The sequence below is a fragment of the Xenopus tropicalis genome, chromosome 10, assembly GCF_000004195.4.
Source record: "Xenopus tropicalis strain Nigerian chromosome 10, UCB_Xtro_10.0, whole genome shotgun sequence".
In the NCBI taxonomy this organism is placed as follows: Eukaryota; Metazoa; Chordata; class Amphibia; order Anura; family Pipidae; genus Xenopus; species Xenopus tropicalis.
This window is the reverse complement of record NC_030686.2, coordinates 436,731-459,472: the sequence shown is the minus strand read 5'-3', so window position 1 is coordinate 459,472 and position 22,742 is coordinate 436,731. Positions and strand designations below refer to the sequence as shown.

The 22,742-nt window shown below is 59.4% G+C and overlaps 1 protein-coding gene across 2 annotated transcripts; it reads right to left on the bottom strand.

The window, feature by feature from the left end:
- Nucleotides 1–2,368: 2,368 nt before the first annotated feature.
- On the bottom strand, nt 2,369–21,928 carry ttll9 (tubulin tyrosine ligase like 9). Of its 2 annotated transcripts, XM_031894667.1 has the most exons (14): nt 21,826–21,928; nt 19,870–19,916; nt 19,709–19,792; nt 19,377–19,488; nt 18,816–19,001; nt 12,040–12,108; nt 11,873–11,963; nt 8,880–8,920; nt 5,633–5,720; nt 4,384–4,442; nt 3,771–3,967; nt 3,579–3,692; nt 3,381–3,505; nt 2,369–2,999 (listed from the first exon to the last, which is right to left on the bottom strand). In XM_031894667.1, exons 1-14 carry the CDS (start codon nt 21,838–21,840, stop codon nt 2,938–2,940), a joined length of 1,290 nt encoding a protein of 429 aa, XP_031750527.1. In that variant the 5' UTR covers nt 21,841–21,928; the 3' UTR covers nt 2,369–2,937. The 2 variants fall into 2 exon arrangements, with proteins under 2 accessions (XP_031750527.1, XP_031750528.1); XM_031894668.1 differs by lacking the exon at nt 21,826–21,928 and having other exon boundaries at nt 19,717–19,792; nt 19,870–19,885.
- Between the last annotated feature and the right edge of the window lie 814 nt (nt 21,929–22,742).

Sequence of the window (22,742 nt, the reverse complement as noted above, 5' to 3'; positions counted from 1 at the left end):
GGAAACTCAGTACTTGGGGGAGGGGGGGGGGAATCTGCTGCTCCGGGAACTCTCCGTGGTGCTCAATCTCCGTCCTGTCCGACCCCTCTTATTGCCCCGCTCCTACCCCCTACTCCTACCCCCCACCCCCCTGCTCCTACCCCCCCTTCTCCTACCCCCTCCTCCTCCCCTCCTACCTCCCCCCTGCTCCTACCCCCACCTCCCTCCCGCTCCTACCCCCCCAGCTCCTACCCCTTCTCCTACCCCCTCCTCCTCCCCTCCTACCTCCCCCTGCTCCTACCCCCATCTCCCTCCCGCTCCTACCCCCCACCCCCCCTTCTCCTACCCCCATCTCTCCGCCCCCCCCCCCCCCCCCCCCACCTCGGTTTCTACCCCCAATACTGAGTTTCCCAGCACAGTAGGGAAATGTCCGCTGTTCAGGGAACTCTCCGTGGTGCTGAATCTCCGTCCTATCCGACCCCGATCCTACCCCGGCTCCTACCCCCTACCTCCCCTCCTTTCTGCCCTGCCCCCAGGGATCCTCCTATCTGCCCTACCCCCTACCCCCTACCTCCCCCCCCCCCTCCTATCTGCCCTACCCCCAGGGATTCTCCTATCTGCCCTACCCCCAGGGATCCTCTTATCTGCCCTAGCCCCTACCTCCCCCCCCCCTCCTATCTGCCCTACCCCCAGGGATTCTCCTATCTGCCCTACCCCCTACCTCCCCCCCCCCCCCCCCGCTCCTATCTGCCCTACCCCCAGGGATTCTCCTATCTGCCCTACCCCCAGGGATCCTCCTATCTGCCCTACCCCCTAACCTCTCCCCCCCCCTGCCTCCTATCTGCCCTACCCCCAGGGATTCTCCTATCTGCCCTGCCACCAGGGATCCTTCTATCTGCCCTGCCCCCAGGGATCCTCCCTATCTGCCCTACCCCCTACCTCTCCCCCCCCTGCTCCTATCTGCCCTGCCCCCAGGGATCCTCCTATCTGCCCTGCCACCAGGGATCCTCCTATCTGCCCTGCCCCCAGGGATCCCTCCTATCTGCCCTGGCCACCAGGGATCCTCCTATCTGCCCTGCCCCCAGGGATTCTCCTATCTGCCCTGCCACCAGGGATCCTCCTATCTGCCCTGCCCCCAGGGATTCTCCTATCTGCCCTGCCACCAGGGATCCTCCTATCTGCCCTACCCCCAGGGATTCTCCTATCTGCCCTACCCCCAGGGATCCTCCTATCTGCCCTACCCCCTACCTCTCCCCCCCCCCTGCTCCTATCTGCCCTGCCCCCAGGGATCCTCCTATCTGCCCTGCCCCCAGGGATCCTCCTATCTGCCCTGCCCCCAGGGATCCTCCTATCTGCCCTGCCCCCAGGGATCCTCCTATCTGCCCTCTCCCAGGGATCCTCCTATCTGCCCTACCCCCAGGGATCCACCTATCTGCCCTGCCCCCAGGGATCCTCCTATCTGCCCTACCCCCAGGGGGCTGCCCCTCTCCAGCAGGTAAGTACCCTAAGACATATGGAATAGGCGGCACTGACCCAGTGACAGTAAATAGGGAGTGAGGCTGTAGAACCAGAACCAGGGAAGGATCCAGCCCCTCAGTACTGCCCTCTCCTGCCCCCGGCCCAGTGGCTCCTGGTGTCTGCGAGTTAAAGGGCCCCTCCCATGATATTTATGGGGCAGTTTATCTCTAAATGACCCTGTTACACAGCAAATAATTCCCTCTGCCATTTAACCTTTTATTCTTCAACCAACAAATGTATTTGTAGCTGTAATATTGGTGTGTAGGTGCCATCTCAGTGCCTTGTGCTTTCAGCCAGCGCTACACATTAGAACTGCTTTCAGCTAACCTATTGTTCCTCCTACTCCCATGTAACTGGAGGAGTCCCAAGCCGGACTTGGATTTCTTACTATTGAGTGCTATTCTGATACCTACTGGGAGCTGCTATCTTGCTCCCTTCCCATTGTTCTGCTGATCGGCTGCTGGGGGTGAGGGGGGGGGATATCACTCCAACTTGCAGCGCAGCAGTAAAGTGTGACTAAAGTTTATCAGAGCACAGGTCACATGGCTTTGGCACCCTGGGTGGGAGGGGCGGGCCCAAGGCGAGACTGGCCTGGGTGGGAGGGGCGGGCCCAAGGCGAGACTGGCCTGGGTGGGAGGGGCGGGCCCAAGGCGAGACTGGCCTGGGTGGGAGGGGTGGGCCCAAGGCGAGACTGGCCTGGGTGGGAGGGGCGGGCCCAAGGCGAGACTGGCCTGGGTGGGAGGGGCGGGCCCAAGGGGAGAAGACAATTGGTTCAGTGCTTCTCTTCGCAGGGTATTCATGGCATTCAGTGTCCAATGAGCTGCAAGGAAGCCCCCAGTCTGATTTTAGAACCAAAGTGATATAAACACCATTTCTGGGGGATCGGCCTTTTATTCACATTAAATTCCCTACAAGCCCCACCCAGCCCCCCGATACTTACAGATCTGACCCGGCTCTATGAGCAGCAGGTTGGGCCACGCAGGGCTGTACAGAACCAGCTTCAGTGGGTCGGAGTTGGTCCTGCCCCCAGCCCAGTGTGACCAGTGGAAATGGCTCTCCTTGCTGGGCTGTGTCAGTGTAAGTAATTCGGGGGTGAGACTATACACCCCCAAATAACAGTGATTCCTTCCCGCCGGGTACCCACAAACAGCTGGGCACATAATGGCGCCGTTGGCACAGCGTGGCACCCTCGTGTCTCTGTTGGCAGGAATGCCTCTGGGGAAGAAAGGAAAGAGGGTGCTGCTGGGAGAATGAGGCGCTGCTGGGTAACGGGGTGCAGTGGGCGGATCCATCCTTTCCTCGCAGGGGGGGCTCTAACACCCCCAGTACTGGCCCAACTCCCCTATGCATGACTCACACTCAGTCCATACGCTCTGTATACAGTGCAGTGCCCCCCAGTGGCCGCTCATGGCTGTTGTTCTGGGCCCCGGGGGCCACACATCATGGCTTCCGAGCTGCTTTCAGAACTTGCTGGAGCTGTCTCTTTCTGTCATTAACACAACCTGGAAGGAAAGGGCTCTGGGTCAGAATGGGAGACAGTTTGCAGTTGGTCGTTGGAGCGCATGGGGACTGTTCAGCAGAACTGGTTGCTAAGGTGCCACTTTCCTTAGGAACCAGACATAGGGAAAGGAAACGTAGTGTCACGGTGACTGTGCATTGGCTCAGCATTCACATTACTAACACACAGAGCGTGACCAATCAGGGGGCTCCTCTTTGCCCAAACTGCCCGACATGCAAATAGAATGTATTTCCTGCGGGGCAGATACCCGGGACCCCCGTGCCCATAACCATCACTGCCCCAGCGTGTCGGGCAGCGTTACTGGCAGGCTGATAACCAATAAGAGTTGGGGGCTCCCAGTTCCACGCCCACAGCGCCGTCTCACCTAAATGGGTGTTGGCCACAAACTCCCCGTGGCTGAGGGTGTCGCTCTGGGCCCCCTCGCGGGACACTGCCCCCTCGTTCCACATCAGGTCGAAGCCCCCAACGCGCTTTTCCCTCCCCGTTAGTCTGAGGAGAAGAAGGAAATCATTTAGGGGTGCACTTCCAGGAGGGGCCCCCCCTGCAACCCCCCGGCCCTTACCTGCCCTCCATATCCACCACGTGCAGCACGTCCTCTAGGAGGCGACACTTCAGCTCGTGATCGTCCTGACTGCTGGCTGTGAGCGAGGGGGAGGCATTTACCTCTAGGAGCCACCTGTGGGCAGGAAGGGAGATGGCTTGGGCTATGGTTCTGTTACTGTACTGGCCCATATATCGGGGGGGGGGGGCTTACGGCTTGAGGTCCTGGTCCAGTAGGATGTCGTAGCCGTACAGCTCGAAGCAGTGCTTGTCGTTGATGATGATCTTCTGGACGCTCTGCAGGCTCTTGATGATGATATCGTCCATGTTACTGAACAGAACCTCTACGGTCTCCGGGCCGTGCCGCGCCGTCAGGAACTGGCGCAACTGCTGCATCATCCACTTGCACCCCTGCAGGGGCAGTTAGCACTAAGGCCACACGTGGGGTAGATCCGCTTATCTCCTCCCTCAGTGGATCTGCGCCCCATGTGACCTCGCCCCAGGGCCCCCTGCAGGGGCAGTTAGCACTAAGGCCACACGTGGGGTAGATCCGCTTATCTCCTCCCTCAGTGGATCTGCGCCCCATGTGACCTCGCCCCAGGGCCCCCTGCAGGGGCAGTTAGCACTAAGGTCACACGTGGGGTAGATCCGCTTATCTCCTCCCTCAGTGGATCTGCGCCCCATGTGACCTCGCCCCAGGGCCCCCTGCAGGGGCAGTTAGCACTAAGACCACACGTGGGGTAGATCCGCTTATCTGCCCCCTACGGCTTTCCCTCAGTGGATCCACTGGGCCCCACGGCTCCCACAGGGGACACGGAATCACTTACCTTTTCTGGGTCGTAGTCCGGTGCCGTTTTCTGCACAGCCACATTGGTCAGATGTATATCTGTACTGGGGGGTCAAGGGGGCACTGGGGCAGAGTGGGGGCCGGGCTGCTTCTCACAGAGTCAGGGGTCTTCTCTCCCTTCAGCTGTATAAGGGGGGCACCCCCACCCCTGGCCAATGGTACTGTGTCGCCCCACTCTTCCCCAAACCCAGGTACTGCCCAAACATGGTCAGATATTAGTCGCCTTCCAATGAATGTTCAGATATAAGGATAAAGCCCTAAATCTAACCAATGGGAGGGGGTTCTGTACAGGAAACAGTTAAAGGAACCAATCGTATGACAGTGACCCAGTGGGACTAAATCTAACCAATGGGAGGGGGTTCTGTACAGGAAACAGTTACAGGAACCAATCGTATGACAGTGACCCAGTGGGACTAAATCTAACCAATGGGAGGGGGTTCTGTACAGGAAACAGTTACAGGAACCAATCGTATGACAGTGACCCAGTGGGACTAAATCTAACCAATGGGAGGGGTTCTGTACAGGAACCAATCGTATGACAGTGACCCAGTGGGACTAAATCTAACCAATGGGAGGGGTTCTGTACAGGAACCAATCGTATGACAGTGACCCAGTGGGACTAAATCTAACCAATGGGAGGGGGTTCTGTACAGGAACCAATCGTATGACAGTGACCCAGTGGGACTAAATCTAACCAATGGGAGGGGGTTCTGTACAGGAACCAATCGTATGACAGTGACCCAGTGGGACTAAATCTAACCAATGGGAGCGGGTTCTGTACAGGAACCAATCGTATGACAGTGACCCAGTGGGACTAAATCTAACCAATGGGAGGGGGTTCTGTACAGGAACCAATCGTATGACAGTGACCCAGTGGGACTGATTACAGCTGCAATGTGTTCCTGTTCCCAGGGGTTTGGGCCCAATGAGGTTTCTGTGACTCTATAACAAGCAGTTCATATACAGTTCCACTAATTAATGTGCTAATGAGTCGTTAGGGCGCATGGAGTTTGCCCTATGTGTAAGCCCCACCCACCTACCTGCCCTCGTCATTAGTCGCTAAGGAAGTTATGGACGTTTCCAGGAAGTGAGTCAGGGTTTAGTGCAGTGCATTTACAGATAAGTTATGGAATTTATGTAACTTTACATTATGTCGCTGCCCCCCCCCCATTTGGATAGAAATGTAACTGCCCCCCTCTGCCCCCCAATAGCGGCGGAGTAAAGGATACACTGGTCATCAATACTACTGAGAGTAAACCGTGTGTTAGAGAAACGGGCAAAGCCATCCCGGTACAGCCAGGCCTTCAGCGGCACATACTGTGGCACAGAGCAGGGGGTAAGGGTGGCACAGAGCAGGGGGTAAGGGTGGCACAGAGCAGAGGGTAAGGGCGGCACAGAGCAGTGGGTAAGGGCGGCACAGAGCAGAGGGTAAGGGCGGCACAGAGCAGTGGGTAAGGGCGGCACAGAGCAGAGGGTAAGGGTGGCACAGAGCAGAGGGTAAGGGTGGCACAGAGCAGAGGGTAAGGGAGGCACAGAGCAGAGGGTAAGGGTGGCACCGAGCAGAGGGTAAGGGTGGCACAGAGCAGTGGGTAAGGGTGGCACAGAGCAGAGGGTAAGGGTGGAACAGGGCAGAGGGTAAGGGCGGCACAGAGCAGGGGGTAAGGGTGGCACAGAGCAGAGGGTAAGGGTGGCACAGAGCAGAGGGTAAGGGTGGCACAGAGCAGGGGGTAAGGGTGGCACAGAGCAGAGGGCAAGGGTGGCACAGAGCAGGGGGTAAGGGTGGCACAGAGAAGGGGGTAAGGGTGGCACAGAGCAGAGGGTAAGGGTGGCACAGAGCAGAGGGTAAGGGTGGCACAGAGCAGGGGTAAGGGTGGCACAGAGCAGAGGGTAAGGGCGGCACAGAGCAGTGGGTAATGGCGGCACAGAGCAGAGGGTAAGGGCGGCACAGAGCAGTGGGTAAGGGCGGCACAGAGCAGAGGGTAAGGGCGGCACAGAGCAGAGGGTAAGGGCGGCACAGAGCAGAGGGTAAGGGCGGCACAGAGCAGAGCGTAAGGGAGGCACAGAGCAGAGGGTAAGGGTGGCACCGAGCAGAGGGTAAGGGTGGCACAGAGCAGTGGGTAAGGGTGGCACAGAGCAGGGGGTAATGGTGGCACAGAGCAGAGGGTAAGGGTGGCACAGAGCAGGGGGTAAGGGTGGCACAGAGCAGAGGGTAAGGGTGGCACAGAGCAGGGGGTAAGGGTGGCACAGAGCAGAGGGTAAGGGTGGCACAGAGCAGGGGGTAAGGGTGGCACAGAGCAGAGGGTAAGGGTGGCACAGAGCAGGGGGTAAGGGTGGATCAGAGCAGGGGGTAAGGGTGGCACAAAGCAGAGGGTAAGGGTGGCACAGAGCAGGGGGTAAGGGTGGCACAGAGCAGTGGGTAAGGGTGGCACAGAGCAGAGGGTAAGGGTGGCACAGAGCAGGGGTTAAGGGAGGCACAGAGCAGGGGGTAAGGGTGGCACAGAACAGGGGGTAATGGTGGCACAGAGCAGAGGGTAAGGGTGGCACAGAGCAGGGGTTAAGGGTGGCACAGAGCAGAGGGTAAGGGTGGCACAGAGCAGGGGTAAGGGTGGCACAGAGCAGAGGGTAAGGGTGGCACAGAGCAGGGGGTAAGGGAGGCACAGAGCAGGGGGTAAGGGTGGCACAGAGCAGTGGGTAAGGGCGGCACAGAGCAGAGGGTAAGGGCGGCACAGAGCAGAGGGTAAGGGAGGCACAGAGCAGAGGGTAAGGGTGGCACAGAGCAGAGGGTAAGGGTGGCACAGAGCAGAGGGTAAGGGTGGCCCAGAGCAGTGGGTAAGGGTGGCCCAGAGCAGAGGGTAAGGGTGGCACAGAGCAGTGGGTAAGGGTGGCACAGAGCAGAGGGTAAGGGTGGCACAGAGCAGTGGGTAAGGGTGGCACAGAGCAGAGGGTAAGGGTGGCACAGAGCAGGGGGTAAGGGTGGCACAGGGCAGAGGGTAAGGGTGGCACAGAGCAAGGGGTAAGGGTGGCACAGAGCAGAGAGTAAGGGTGGCACAGAGCAGAGGGTAAGGGAGACACAGAGCCGCCCTTACCCTCTGCTCTGTGCCGCTCTTACCCACTGCTCTGTGCCACCCTTACCCTCTGCTCTGTGTCTCCCTTACCCTCTGCTCTGTGCCACCCTTACCCTCTGCTCTGTGCCACCCTTACCCCTTGCTCTGTTCCACTCTTACCCCCTGCTCTGTGCCACCCTTACCCTCTGCCCTGTGCCACCCTTACCCCCTGCTCTGTGCCACCCTTACCCTCTGTAAGGTTGGCACAGAGCAGGGGGTAAGGGTGGCACAGGGCAGAGGGTAAGGGTGGCACAGAGCAGGGGGTAACAGTGGAACAGAGCAAGGGGTAAGGGTGGCACAGAGCAGAGGGTAAGGGTGGCACAGAGCAGAGGGTAAGGGAGACACAGAGCAGAGGGTAAGGGTGGCACAGAGCAGTGGGTAAGAGCGGCACAGAGCAGAGGGTAAGGGCGGCACAGAGCAGAGGGTAAGGGCGGCACAGAGCAGAGCGTAAGGGTGGCACAGAGCAGGGGGTAAGGGTGGCACAGAGCAGAGGGTAAGGGTGGCACAGAGCAGGGGGTAAGGGTGGCACGGAGCAGTGGGTAAGGGTGGCACAGAGCAGAGGGTAAGGGCGGCACAGAGCAGTGGGTAAGGGAGGCACAGAGCAGAGGGTAAGGGCGGCACAGAGCAGAGGGTAAGGGCGGCACAGAGCAGAGGGTAAGGGCAGCACAGAGCAGAGGGTAAGGGCGGCACAGAGCAGAGGGTAAGGGCGGCACAGAGTAGAGGGTAAGGGTGGCACAGAGCAGAGGGTAAGGGAGACACAGAGCAGAGGGTAAGGGTGGCACAGAGCAGGGGGTAAGGGTGGCACAGAGCAGGAGGTAAGGGTGGCACAGAGCAGGGGGTAAGGGTGGCAAAGAGCAGAGAGTAAGGGAGACACAGAGCAGAGGGTAAGGGTGGCACAGAGCAGGGGGTAAGGGTGGCACAGAGCAGGGGGTAAGGGTGGCACAGAGCAGAGGGTAAGGGCGGCACAGAGCAGAGGGTAAGGGCGGCACAGAGCAGAGCGTAAGGGAGGCACAGAGCAGAGGGTAAGGGTGGCACCGAGCAGAGGGTAAGGGTGGCACAGAGCAGTGGGTAAGGGTGGCACAGAGCAGAGGGTAAGGGCGGCACAGAGCAGTGGGTAAGAGCAGCACAGAGCAGAGGGTAAGGGAGGCACAGAGCAGAGGGTAAGGGTGGCACAGAGCAGAGGGTAAGGGTGGCACAGAGCAGAGGGTAAGGGTGGCACAGAGCAGAGGGTAAGGGTGGTACAGAGCAGAGGGTAAGGGTGGCACAGAGCAGTGGGTAAGGGTGGCACAGAGCAGAGGGTAAGGGTGGCACAGAACAGTGGGTAAGGGTGGCACAGGGCAGAGGGTATCTAAGCCAGGTTTGTGGCACTTACCGAGGTCACAAGAACATAAATGCGCAAATCAAACTTTCTTCCTGTGAAAAAGATTATAAGAAATTCATTAGTCAGAGCAACCAGTGCCCCCTATGCCTACTGTGCCCACACAGTGCCCCCTATGCCTACTGTGCCCACACAGTGCCCCCTATGCCTACTGTGCCAACACAGCGCCCCCTATACAGTACCTACTGTGCCCACACAGTGCCCCCTATACAGTACCTACTGTGCCCACGCAGTGCCCCCTATACAGTACCTACTGTGCCCACGCAGTGCCCCCTATACAGTACCTACTGTGCCCACGCAGTGCCCCCTATACAGTACCTACTGTGCCCACGCAGTGCCCCCTATACAGTACCTACTGTGCCCACACAGTGCCCCCTATACAGTACCTACTGTACCCACACAGCGCCCCTATACAGTACCTACTGTGCCCACACAGTGCCCCCTATACAGTACCTACTGTGCCCACACAGTGCCCCCTATGCCTACTGTGCCAACACAGCGCCCCCTATACAGTACCTACTGTGCCCACACAGTGCCCCCTATACAGTACCTACTGTGCCCACGCAGTGCCCCCTATACAGTACCTACTGTGCCCACGCAGTGCCCCCTATACAGTACCTACTGTGCCCACACAGTGCCCCTATACAGTACCTACTGTGCCCACACAGAGCAGCCAGTGCCCCCTATACAGTACCTACTGTGCCCACACAGTGCCCCCTATACAGTACCTACTGTGCCCACAGTGCCCCCTATACAGTACCTACTGTGCCCACACAGTGCCCCTATACAGTACCTACTGTGCTCACACAGAGCAGCCAGTGCCCCCTATACAGTACCTACTGTGCCCACACAGAGCAGCCAGTGCCCCTATACAGTACCTACTGTGCCCACACAGAGCAGCCAGTGCCCCCCTATACAGTACCTACTGTGCCCACACAGAGCAGCCAGTGCCCCCTATACAGTACCTACTGTGCCCACACAGAGCAGCCAGTGCCCCCCTATACAGTACCTACTGTGCCCACACAGAGCAGCCAGTGCCCCCTATACAGTACCTACTGTGCCCACACAGAGCAGCCAGTGCCCCCCTATACAGTACCTACTGTGGCCCACACAGGGGAGCCAATGCCCCCTATACAGTACCTACTGTGGCCCACACAGAGCAGCCAGTGCCCCCCCTATACAGTACCTACTGTGCCCACACAGAGCAGCCAGCGCCCCCTATACAGTACCTACTGTGCCCACACAGAGCAGCCAGTGCCCCCCTATACAGTACCTACTGTGCCCACACAGAGCAGCCAGTGCCCCCTATACAGTACCTACTGTGCCCACACAGAGCAGCCAGTGCCCCCTATACAGTACCTACTGTGCCCACACAGAGCAGCCAGTGCCCCTATACAGTACCTACTGTGCCCACACAGAGCAGCCAGTGCCCCCTATACAGTACCTACTGTGCCCACACAGAGCAGCCAGTGCCCCCTATACAGTACCTACTGTGCCCACAACAGAGCAGCCAGTGCCCCCCTATACAGTACCTACTGTGGCCCACAACAGGGGAGCCAATGCCCCTATACAGTACCTACTGTGCCCACACAGAGCAGCCAGTGCCCCCCTATACAGTACCTACTGTGCCCACACAGAGCAGCCAGTGCCCCCTATACAGTACCTACTGTGCCCACACAGGGGAGCCAATGCCCCTATACAGTACCTACTGTGCCCACACAGAGCAGCCAGTGCCCCCCTATACAGTACCTACTGTGCCCACACAGAGCAGCCAGTGCCCCCTATACAGTACCTACTGTGCCCACACAGAGCAGCCAGTGCCCCCCTATACAGTACCTACTGTGCCCACACAGGGGAGCCAATGCCCCTATACAGTACCTACTGTGCCCACACAGAGCAGCCAGTGCCCCCCTATACAGTACCTACTGTGCCCACACAGAGCAGCCAGTGCCCCCTATACAGTACCTACTGTGCCCACACAGAGCAGCCAGTGCCCCCCTATACAGTACCTACTGTGCCCACACAGGGGAGCCAATGCCCCTATACAGTACCTACTGTGCCCACACAGGGGAGCCAATGCCCCCTATACAGTACCTACTGTGCCCACACAGAGCAGCCAGTGCCCCCTATACAGTACCTACTGTGCCCACACAGGGGAGCCAATGCCCCCTATACAGTACCTACTGTGCCCACACAGAGCAGCCAGTGCCCCCCTATACAGTACCTACTGTGCCCACACAGGGGAGCCAATGCCCCTATACAGTACCTACTGTGCCCACACAGAGCAGCCAGTGCCCCCCTATACAGTACCTACTGTGCCCACACAGAGCAGCCAGTGCCCCCCTATACAGTACCTACTGTGCCCACACAGGGGAGCCAATGCCCCTATACAGTACCTACTGTGCCCACACAGAGCAGCCAGTGCCCCCCTATACAGTACCTACTGTGCCCACACAGAGCAGCCAGTGCCCCCTATACAGTACCTACTGTGCCCACACAGAGCAGCCAGTGCCCCCCTATACAGTACCTACTGTGCCCACACAGGGGAGCCAATGCCCCTATACAGTACCTACTGTGCCCACACAGAGCAGCCAGTGCCCCCCTATACAGTACCTACTGTGCCCACACAGAGCAGCCAGTGCCCCCTATACAGTACCTACTGTGCCCACACAGAGCAGCCAGTGCCCCCCTATACAGTACCTACTGTGCCCACACAGGGGAGCCAATGCCCCCTATACAGTACCTACTGTGCCCACACAGAGCAGCCAGTGCCCCCCTATACAGTACCTACTGTGCCCACACAGAGCAGCCAGTGCCCCCCTATACAGTACCTACTGTGCCCACACAGAGCAGCCAGTGCCCCCCTATACAGTACCTACTGTGCCCACACAGGGGAGCCAATGCCAGGCTAAATAATAAGTACAATCCCAGGACAGGAGGAAGTGAGGCTGCTCCAGCCAATGGGGTGCGGGCTGTGTTTCTCTTACCTCCAATCAAATATGGATTTTCAATATACCGCTGCGCCACATAATTCTCCACAGGGATGTCCTCTCTCTGCTCATCGGGGCGCCCCCCATCCTAGGGAAGAGGATTTAGAGTTAGACTGCCGCTGGGGGCGGGGTTACTTGGCATTCCCAAAATCCCGAGCCCCTACCTTCCTCCAATCAGTGATGTCCTTGAGTCTCCTGAACAGGAAAATCCCCCGACCCTGGGACCTGGCAACCTGGGAACGAGAGGTTCTGTTAGCTGTGCTGCTGGCCCAGACTGGCCCAAACTGCCCCCCCAGCATTCCCAGTACCCAGACTGGCCCAAACTGCCCCCCCAGCATTCCCAGTACCCAGACTGGCCCAAACTGCCCCCCCAGCATTCCCAGTACCCAGACTGGCCCAAACTGCCCCCCCAGCATTCCCAGTACCCCAGACTGGCCCAAACTGCCCCCCCAGCATTCCCAGTACCCAGACTGGCCCAAACTGCCCCCCCAGCATTCCCAGTACCCAGACTGGCCCAAACTGCCCCCCCAGCATTCCCAGTACCCAGACTGGCCCAAACTGCCCCCCCAGCATTCCCAGTACCCAGACTGGCCCAAACTGCCCCCCCAGCATTCCCAGTACCCAGACTGGCCCAAACTGCCCCCCCCAGCATTCCCAGTACCCAGACTGGCCCAAACTGCCCCCCCAGCATTCCCAGTACCCAGACTGGCCCCAAACTGCCCAACCAGCATTCCCAGTACCCAGACTGGCCCAAACTGCCCCCCCAGCATTCCCAGTACCCAGACTGGCCCAAACTGCCCCCCAGCATTCCCAGTACCCAGACTGGCCCAAACTGCCCCCCCAGCATTCCCAGTACCCCAGACTGGCCCAAACTGCCCCCCCAGCATTCTCAGTACCCAGACTGGCCCAAACTGCCCCCCCAGCATTCCCAGTACCCAGACTGGCCCAAACTGCCCCCCCAGCATTCCCAGTACCCAGACTGGCCCAAACTGCCCCCCAGCATTCCCAGTACCCAGACTGGCCCAAACTGCCCCCCCAGCATTCCCAGTACCCAGACTGGCCCAAACTGCCCCCCCAGCATTCCCAGTACCCAGACTGGCCCAAACTGCCCCCCCAGCATTCCCAGACTGGCCCAAACTGCCCCCCAGCATTCCCAGTACCCAGACTGGCCCAAACTGCCCCCCAGCATTCCCAGTACCCAGACTGGCCCAAACTGCCCCCCCAGCATTCCCAGTACCCCAGACTGGCCCAAACTGCCCCCCAGCATTCCCAGTACCCAGACTGGCCCAAACTGCCCCCCCAGCATTCCCAGTACCCAGACTGGCCCAAACTGCCCCCCAGCATTCCCAGTACCCAGACTGGCCCAAACTGCCCCCCAGCATTCCCAGTACCCAGACTGGCCCAAACTGCCCCCCCAGCATTCCCAGTACCCAGACTGGCCCAAACTGCCCCCCAGCATTCCCAGTACCCAGACTGGCCCAAACTGCCCCCAGCATTCCCAGTACCCAGACTGGCCCAAACTGCCCCCCCAGCATTCCCAGTACCCAGACTGGCCCAAACTGCCCCCCAGCATTCCCAGTACCCAGACTGGCCCAAACTGCCCCCCCAGCATTCCCAGTACCCAGACTGGCCCAAACTGCCCCCCCAGCATTCCCAGTACCCAGACTGGCCCAAACTGCCCCCCCCAGCATTCCCAGTACCCAGACTGGCCCAAACTGCCCCCCCAGCATTCCCAGTACCCAGACTGGCCCAAACTGCCCCCCCAGCATTCCCAGTACCCAGACTGGCCCAAACTGCCCCCCAGCATTCCCAGTACCCAGACTGGCCCAAACTGCCCCCCAGCATTCCCAGTACCCAGAGGCACAAACAGCCCCCCCCCAGCCCAATTAAATAGTGACTGTCTGTGGCACCTTACAGCCCCCCTGGCATTCCCAGTACCCAGAGGCACAAACAGCCGCCCCCCCAGCCCAATAAATAGTGGACTGTCTGTGGCACCTTACAGCCCCCCCGGCATTCCCAGTACCCAGAGGCACAAACAGCCCCCCCAGCCCAATAAATAGTGACTGTCTGTGGCACCTTACAGCCCCCTGGCATTCCCAGTACCCAGAGGCACAAACACCCCCCCCCAGCCCAATAAATAGTGACTGTCTTTGGCACCTTACAGCCCCCCTGGCATTCTCAGTACCCAGAGGCACAAACAGCCCCCCCCCCAGCCCAATAAATAGTGACTGTCTGTGGCACCTTACAGCCCCCCCTGGCATTCCCAGTACCCAGAGGCACAAACAGCCCCCCCAGCCCAATAAATAGTGACTGTCTGTGGCACCTTACAGCCCCCTGGCATTCCCAGTACCCAGAGGCACAAACAGCCCCCCCAGCCCAATAAATAGTGACTGTCTGTGGCACCTTACAGCCCCCCTGGCATTCCCAGTACCCAGAGGCACAAACAGCCCCCCCAGCCCAATAAATAGTGACTGTCTGTGGCACCTTACAGCCCCCTGGCATTCCCAGTACCCAGAGGCACAAACACCCCCCCCCAGCCCAATAAATAGTGACTGTCTTTGGCACCTTACAGCCCCCTGGCATTCCCAGTACCCAGAGGCACAAACAGCCCCCCCCCAGCCCAATAAATAGTGACTGTCTGTGGCACCTTACAGCCCCCTGGCATTCCCAGTACCCAGAGGCACAAACAGCCCCCCCAGCCCAATAAATAGTGACTGTCTGTGGCACCTTACAGCCCCCCCGGCATTCCCAGTACCCAGAGGCACAAACAGCCCCCCCAGCCCAATAAATAGTGACTGTCTGTGGCACCTTACAGCCCCCCTGGCATTCCCAGTACCCAGAGGCACAAACACCCCCCCCCAGCCCAATAAATAGTGACTGTCTGTGGCACCTTACAGCCCCCCTGGCATTCCCAGTACCCAGAGGCACAAACAGCCCCCCCAGCCCAATAAATAGTGACTGTCTGTGGTACCTTACAGCCCCCCTGGCATTCCCAGTACCCAGAGGCACAAACAGCCCCCCCCCCCAGCCCAATAAATAGTGACTGTCTGTGGCACCTTACAGCCCCCCTGGCATTCCCAGTACCCAGAGGCACAAACAGCCCCCCCAGCCCAATAAATAGTGACTGTCTGTGGCACCTTACAGCCCCCCTGGCATTCCCAGTACCCAGAGGCACAAACAGCCCCCCCCCCAGCCCAATAAATAGTGACTGTCTGTGGCACCTTACAGCCCCCCTGGCATTCCCAGTACCCAGAGGTACAAACAGCCCCCCCAGCCCAATAAATAGTGACTGTCTGTGGCACCTTACAGCCCCCCCGGCATTCCCAGTACCCAGAGGCACAAACAGCCCCCCCCAGCCCAATAAATAGTGACTGTCTGTGGCACCTTACAGCAGCCCCCCTGGCATTCCCAGTACCCAGAGGCACAAACAGCCCCCCCCCAGCCCAATAAATAGTGACTGTCTGTGGCACCTTACAGCCCCCCCGGCATTCCCAGTACCCAGAGGCACAAACAGCCCCCCCCAGCCCAATAAATAGTGACTGTGGCACCTTACAGCCCCCCTGGCATTCCCAGTACCCAGAGGCACAAACAGCCCCCCCCCAGCCCAATAAATAGTGGACTGTCTGTGGCACCTTACAGCCCCCCTGGCATTCCCAGTACCCAGAGGCACAAACAGCCCCCCCAGCCCAATAAATAGTGACTGTCTGTGGCACCTTACAGCAGCCCCCCTGGCATTCCCAGTACCCAGAGGCACAAACAGCCCCCCCAGCCCAATAAATAGTGACTGCCTGTGGCACCTTATAACCCCCTGGCATTCCCAGTACCAAGGGGAACAAACAGCCCCCCCAGCCCAATAAATAGTGACTGTCTGTGGCACCTTACAGCCCCCCTGGCATTCCCAGTACCCAGAGGCACAAACAGCCCCCCAGCCCAATAAATAGTGACTGTCTGTGGCGCCTTACAGCCCCCCCCGGCATTCCCAGTACCCAGAGGCACAAACAGCCCCCCCAGCCCAATAAATAGTGACTGTCTGTGGCACCTTACAGCCCCCCTGGCATTCCCAGTACCCAGAGGCACAAACAGCCCCCCCCCAGCCCAATAAATAGTGACTGTCTGTGGCACCTTACAGCCCCCCCGGCATTCCCAGTACCCAGAGGCACAAACAGCCCCCCAGCCAAATAAATAGTGACTGTCTGTGGCGCCTTACAGCCCCCTGGCATTCCCAGTACCCAGAGGCACAAACAGCCCCCCAGCCCAATAAATAGTGACTGTCTGTGGCACCTTACAGCCCCCCCAGCATTCCCAGTACCCAGAGGCACAAACAGCCCCCCCAGCCCAATAAATAGTGACTGTCTGTGGCACCTTACAGCCCCCCTGGCATTCCCAGTACCCAGAGGCACAAACAGCCCCCCCCCCCAGCCCAATAAATAGTGACTGTCTGTGGCACCTTACAGCCCCCCCGGCATTCCCAGTACCCAGAGGCACAAACAGCCCCCCCCCCAGCCCAATAAATAGTGACTGTCTGTGGCACCTTACAGCCCCCCCGGCATTCCCAGTACCCAGAGGCACAAACAGCCCCCCAGCCCAATAAATAGTGACTGTCTGTGGCGCCTTACAGCCCCCCTGGCATTCCCAGTACCCAGAGGCACAAACAGCCCCCCAGCCCAATAAATAGTGACTGTCTGTGGCACCTTACAGCCCCCCCAGCATTCCCAGTACCCAGAGGCACAAACAGCCCCCCCCCCCAGCCCAATAAATAGTGACTGTCTGTGGCACCTTACAGCCCCCCCCCCCCGGCATTCCCAGTACCCAGAGGCACAAACAGCCCCCCCCAACCCAATAAATAGTGACTGTCTGTGGCGCCTTACAGCCCCCCCGGCATTCCCAGTACCCAGAGGCACAAACAGCCCCCCCCCCAGCCCAATAAATAGTGACTGTCTGTGGCACCTTACAGCCCCCCTGGCATTCCCAGTACCCAGAGGCACAAACAGCCCCCCCCCCCAGCCCAATAAATAGTGACTGTCTGTGGCACCTTACAGCCCCCCTGGCATTCCCAGTACCCCAGAGGCACAAACAGCCCCCCCAGCCCAATAAATAGTGACTGTCTGTGGCACCTTACAGCCCCCCCGGCATTCCCAGTACCCAGAGGCACAAACAGCCCCCCCAGCCCAATAAATAGTGACTGTCTGTGGCACCTTACAGCCCCCCTGGCATTCCAAGTACCCAGAGGCACAAACAGCCCCCCCCTGCCCAATAAATAGTGACTGTCTGTGGCACCTTACAGCCCCCCTGGCATTCCCAGTACCCAGAGGCACAAACAGCCCCCCCAGCCCAATAAATAGTGACTGTCTGTGGCACCTTACAGCCCCCCTGGCATTCCCAGTACCCAGAGGCACAAACAGCCCCCCCCAGCCCAATAAATAGTGACTGTCTGTGGCACCTTACAGCCCCCCTGGCATTCCCAGTACCCAGAGGCACAAACAGCCCCCCCCCCAGCCCAATAAATAGTGACTGTCTGTGGCACCTTACAGCCCCCCTGGCATTCCCAGTACCCAGAGGCACAAACAGCCCCCCCAGCCCAATAAATAGTGACTGTCTGTGGCACCTTACAGCCCCCCCGGCATTCCCAGTACCCAGAGGCACAAACAGCCCCCCCCCCCAGCCCAATAAATAGTGACTGTCTGTGGCACCTTACAGCCCCCCTGGCATTCCCAGTACCCAGAGGCACAAACAGCCCCCCCCCCCCCCAGCCCAATAAATAGTGACTGTCTGTGGCACCTTACAGCCCCCCTGGCATTCCCAGTACCCAGAGGCACAAACAGCCCCCCCAGCCCAATAAATAGTGACTGTCTGTGGCACCTTACAGCCCCCCTGGCATTCCCAGTACCCAGAGGCACAAACAGCCCCCCAGCCCAATAAATAGTGACTGTCTGTGGCACCTTACAGCCCCGCTGGCATTCCCAGTACCCAGAGGCACAAACAGCCCCCCCAGCCCAATAAATAGTGACTGTCTGTGGCACCTTACAGCCCCCCTGGCATTCCCAGTACCCAGAGGCACAAACAGCCCCCCCAGCCCAATAAATAGTGACTGTCTGTGGCACCTTATAGCCCCCCTGGCATTCCCAGTACCCAGAGGCACAAACAGCCCCCCCAGCCCAATAAATAGTGACTGTCTGTGGCACCTTACAGCCCCCCCTGGCATTCCCAGTACCCAGAGGCACAAACAGCCCCCCCAGCCCAATAAATAGTGACTGTCTGTGGCACCTTACAGCCCCCCTGGCATTCCCAGTACCCAGAGGCACAAACAGCCCCCCCCCCAGCCCAATAAATAGTGACTGTCTGTGGCACCTTACAGCCCCCCCCCCTGGCATTCCCAGTACCCAGAGGCACAAACAGCCCCCCCAGCCCAATAAATAGTGACTGTCTGTGGCACCTTACAGCCCCCCTGGCATTCCCAGTACCCAGAGGCACAAACAGCCCCCCCAGCCCAATAAATAGTGACTATCTGTGGCACCTTACAGCCCCCCTGCCATTCCCAGTACCCAGAGGCACAAACAGCCCCCCCAGCCCAATAAATAGTGACTGTCTGTGGCACCTTACAGCCCCCCTGGCATTCCCAGTACCCAGAGGCACAAACAGCCCCCCCAGCCCAATAAATAGTGACTGTCTGTGGCACCTTACAGCCCCCCCCCTGGCATTCCCAGTACCCAGAGGCACAAACAGCCCCCCCCCCAGCCCAATAAATAGTGACTGTCTGTGGCACCTTACAGCCCCCCCAGCATTCCCAGTACCCAGAGGCACAAACAGCCCCCCCAGCCCAATAAATAGTGACTGTCTGTGGCACCTTACAGCCCCCCCGGCATTCCCAGTACCCAGAGGCACAAACAGCCCCCCCGGCATTCCCAGTACCCAGAGGCACAAACAGCCCCCGCAGACTCACAGGCTTCATAATCCACGTGATCCCGGGATTCCGGCGGAATTCCTCCACAAACAGGTGATATTCTGCCGGCAGCTCAAAGGTTTTGGGGAAAAAGTCACATTTTGAGGCCTCGGTTCTGCCCGACTCGCGCTCCAGCTGCTTCCGGAACCGCTTCAGGTTCTTCACCATGAAATTCTTCCGTGTCAGCTGCACAGAGAGGGGCTGTTAGGGGCAAGTGGCCGGTGGGGCAAGTGGCTTTTAGGGGCAAGTGGCTGTTAGGGGCAAGTGGCCGGTGGGGCAAGTGGCCGATGGGGCAAGTGGCTGTTAGGGGCAAGTGGCTGTTAGGGGCAAGTGGCTGTTAGGGGCAAGTGGCTGTTAGGGGCAAGTGGCCGATGGGGCAAGTGGATGTTAGGGGCAAGTGGATGTTAGGGGCAAGTGGCTGTTAGGGGCAAGTGGCTGTTAGGGGCAAGTGGCTGTTAGGGGCAAGTGGCCGATGGGGCAAGTGGATGTTAGGGGCAAGTGGATGTTAGGGGCAAGTGGCCGATGGGGCAAGATGGGGCAGACACAGCGCTGGAGCCTCACCTCGTAGTGGTTGCGGAAGTGGCAGATGCGCACGTGCTCCTCCATGTAGATGTGGTCGAAGTTTTCGCGCAACCAACCAACGTCGCACCAGTAAAAGTCCCAGTCACCGTCGCTGTAACAAAGGGAAGAGTTTCAGGCTGGGGGGCCCCGGGGCCCATGTTTATAGAATCCTATAGAGGCCCAGCAGCTGTAGCGTGAGAGCTGTAGTACAACTAGAGGCTACAGACACCCCTAATGTATTAATAATAGATGTAAGCGCAATCTACCCCCCCCCCATACCCCGGCAGATACATGCGGGGCAGGATGGGCAGAGGGGTCGGTGCCAGCCTTACTCTCTCACTTCAGTCCAGCCGGGGCGCTGCCTCAGCACGTCAGCGATGGTGTTTGTGAGCGCACACTTGTACCGGATGCACAGCCTGGGGAAACAACATGATCAGTGAGTGGGGCAATAAACCCATGAACTGCCCCAGCCACCACTGTCTGTGCCACTTACCTCTCCTTCTGCCTCGGGTGCCCATACGGAGCCTTAGTGCCCATGCCCTGGGGGTAAAGGGAGAGAAATCAGAAACACAGAGGAGAATTACAGCAACTGCCCCAACCTGTGCCCTCCTATAGTGGTACCAAGTACAGTATAGAGGCCCCAGTGGGGTATATGGCACAGACTGAGGGGGCAGGGTAGGTTTGGGGCCCCAGTGGGGTATATGGCACAGGCTGAGGGGTCCCAGTGGGGTATATGGCACAGGCTGAGGGGTCCCAGTGGGGTATATGGCACAGGCTGAGGGGGCCCCAGTGGGGTATATGGCACAGGCTGAGGGGCCCCAGTGGGGTATATGGCACAGGCTAGGGGGCCCCAGTGGGGTATATGGCACAGGCTGGGGGGCCCCAGTGGGGTATATGGCACAGGCTGGGGGGCCCCAGTGGGGTATATGGCACAGGCTGAGGGGTCCCAGTGGGGTATATGGCACAGGCTGGGGGGCCCCAGTGGGGTATATGGCACAGGCTGAGGGGCCCCAGTGGGGTATATGGCACAGGCTAGGGGGCCCCAGTGGGGTATATGGCACAGGCTGAGGGGGCAGGGTAGATTTGGGGCCCCAGTGGGGTATATGGCACAGGCTGGGGGGCCCCAGTGGGGTATATGGCACAGACTGAGGGGGCAGGGTAGATTTGGGGCCCCAGTGGGGTATATGGCACAGGCTGGGGGGCCCCAGTGGGGTATATGGCACAGGCTGGGGGGCCCAAGTGGGGTATATGGCACAGGCTGGGGGGCCCCAGTGGGGTATATGGCACAGACTGGGGGGCCCCAGTGGGGTATATGGCACAGGCTGAGGGGTCCCAGTGGGGTATATGGCACAGGCTGGGGGGCCCCAGTGGGGTATATGGCACAGGCTGGGGGGCCCAGTGGGGTATATGGCACAGGCTGGGGGGCCCCAGTGGGGTATATGGCACAGGCTGGGGGGCCCCAGTGGGGTATATGGCACAGGCTGGGGGGCCCCAGTGGGGTATATGGCACAGGCTGGGGGGCCCCAGTGGGGTATATGGCACAGGCTGGGGGGCCCCAGTGGGGTATATGGCACAGGCTGGGGGGCCCCAGTGGGGTATATGGCACAGGCTGGGGGGCCCCAGTGGGGTATATGGCACAGGCTGGGGGGCCCCAGTGGGGTATATGGCACAGGCTGGGGGCCCCAGTGGGGTATATGGCACAGGCTGGGGGGCCCCAGAGGGGTATATGGCACAGGCTGGGGGGCCCCAGTGGGGTATATGGCACAGGCTGGGGGGGCCCCAGTGGGGTATATGGCACAGGCTGGGGGGCCCCAGTGGGGTATATGGCACAGGCTGGGGGGCCCCAGTGGGGTATATGGCACAGGCTGGGGGGCCCCAGTGGGGTATATGGCACAGGCTGGGGGGCCCCAGTGGGGTATATGGCACAGGCTGGGGGGCCCCAGTGGGTATATGGCACAGGCTGGGGGGCCCCAGTGGGTATATGGCACAGGCTGGGGGGCCCCAGTGGGTATATGGCACAGGCTGGGGGCCCCAGTGGGGTATATGGCACAGGCTGGGGGGCCCCAGTGGGGTATATGGCACAGGCTGGGGGGCCCCAGTGGGGTATATGGCACAGGCTGGGGGGCCCCAGTGGGGTATATGGCACAGGCTGAGGGGTCCCAGTGGGGTATATGGCACAGGCTGGGGGGCCCCAGTGGGGTATATGGCACAGGCTGGGGGGCCCCAGTGGGGTATATGGCACAGGCTGAGGGGCCCCAGTGGGGTATATGGCACAGGCTGGGGGGCCCCAGTGGGGTATATGGCACAGGCTGAGGGGGCCCCAGTGGGGTATATGGCACAGGCTGGGGGGCCCCAGTGGGGTATATGGCACAGGCTGGGGGGCCCCAGTGGGGTATATGGCACAGGCTGGGGGGCCCCAGTGGGGTATATGGCACAGACACACACAGACCTTTCCTTTGGACATTGCTCAGATACAGAAATCACCGCGCCGCTCGGTTCCTCGGCTGGTTTGTTACTATGGGAACGGACGCTTTCAGAAGCGTCATGACGCATCAATAGTTTGCGCCTCTCCAGCACGTAAACGTAACTGCCGAGTCTTCCCCATTGTGTTGGTGGGCGGAAATGGGGTTCGGGGGAAATTCGCTGGGGTGGGAGGGGCTTGCCCCAGTACAGTAATGCCCCCTGCCCCCAGTAATAACTCTACAGTAATACCCCCTGCCCCCAGTAATAACTCTACAGTAATACCCCCTGCCCCCAGTAATAACTCTACAGTAATACCCCCTGCCCCCAGTAATAACTCTACAGTAATACCCCCTGCCCCCAGTAATAACTCTACACTAATACCCCCTGCCCCCAGTAATAACTCTACACTAATACCCCCTGCCCCCAGTAATAACTCTACAGTAATACCCCCTGCCCCCAGTAATATCTCTACACTAATACCCCCTGCCCCCAGTAATAACTCTACAGTAATACCCCCTGCCCCTAGTAATAACTCTACACTAATACCCCCTGCCCCCAGTAATAACTCTACACTAATACCCCCTGCCCCCAGTAATAACTCTACACTAATACCCCTGCCCCCAGTAATAACTCTACAGTAATACCCCCTGCCCCCAGTAATAACTCTACAGTAATACCCCCTGCCCCCAGTAATAACTCTACAGTAATACCCCCTGCCCCCAGTAATAACTCTACAGTAATACCCCCTGCCCCCAGTAATAACTCTACAGTAATACCCCCTGCCCCCAGTAATATCTCTACACTAATACCCCCTGCCCCCAGTAATAACTCTACACTAATACCCCCTGCCCCCAGTAATAACTCTACAGTAATACCCCCTGCCCCCAGTAATATCTCTACACT

Bases quoted from the DNA above. Each gene is read 5' to 3' on its own strand.
- ttll9 (XM_031894667.1), bottom strand. The intron at 19,002-19,376 runs GTGAGGCTCCAG...CTCTCTGTGCAG, and splicing joins ACTTCCGCAACCACTACGAG to CTGACACGGAAGAATTTCAT. The intron at 3,968-4,383 runs GTAAGTGATTCC...CTGCCCCTGCAG, and splicing joins CGGACTACGACCCAGAAAAG to GGGTGCAAGTGGATGATGCA.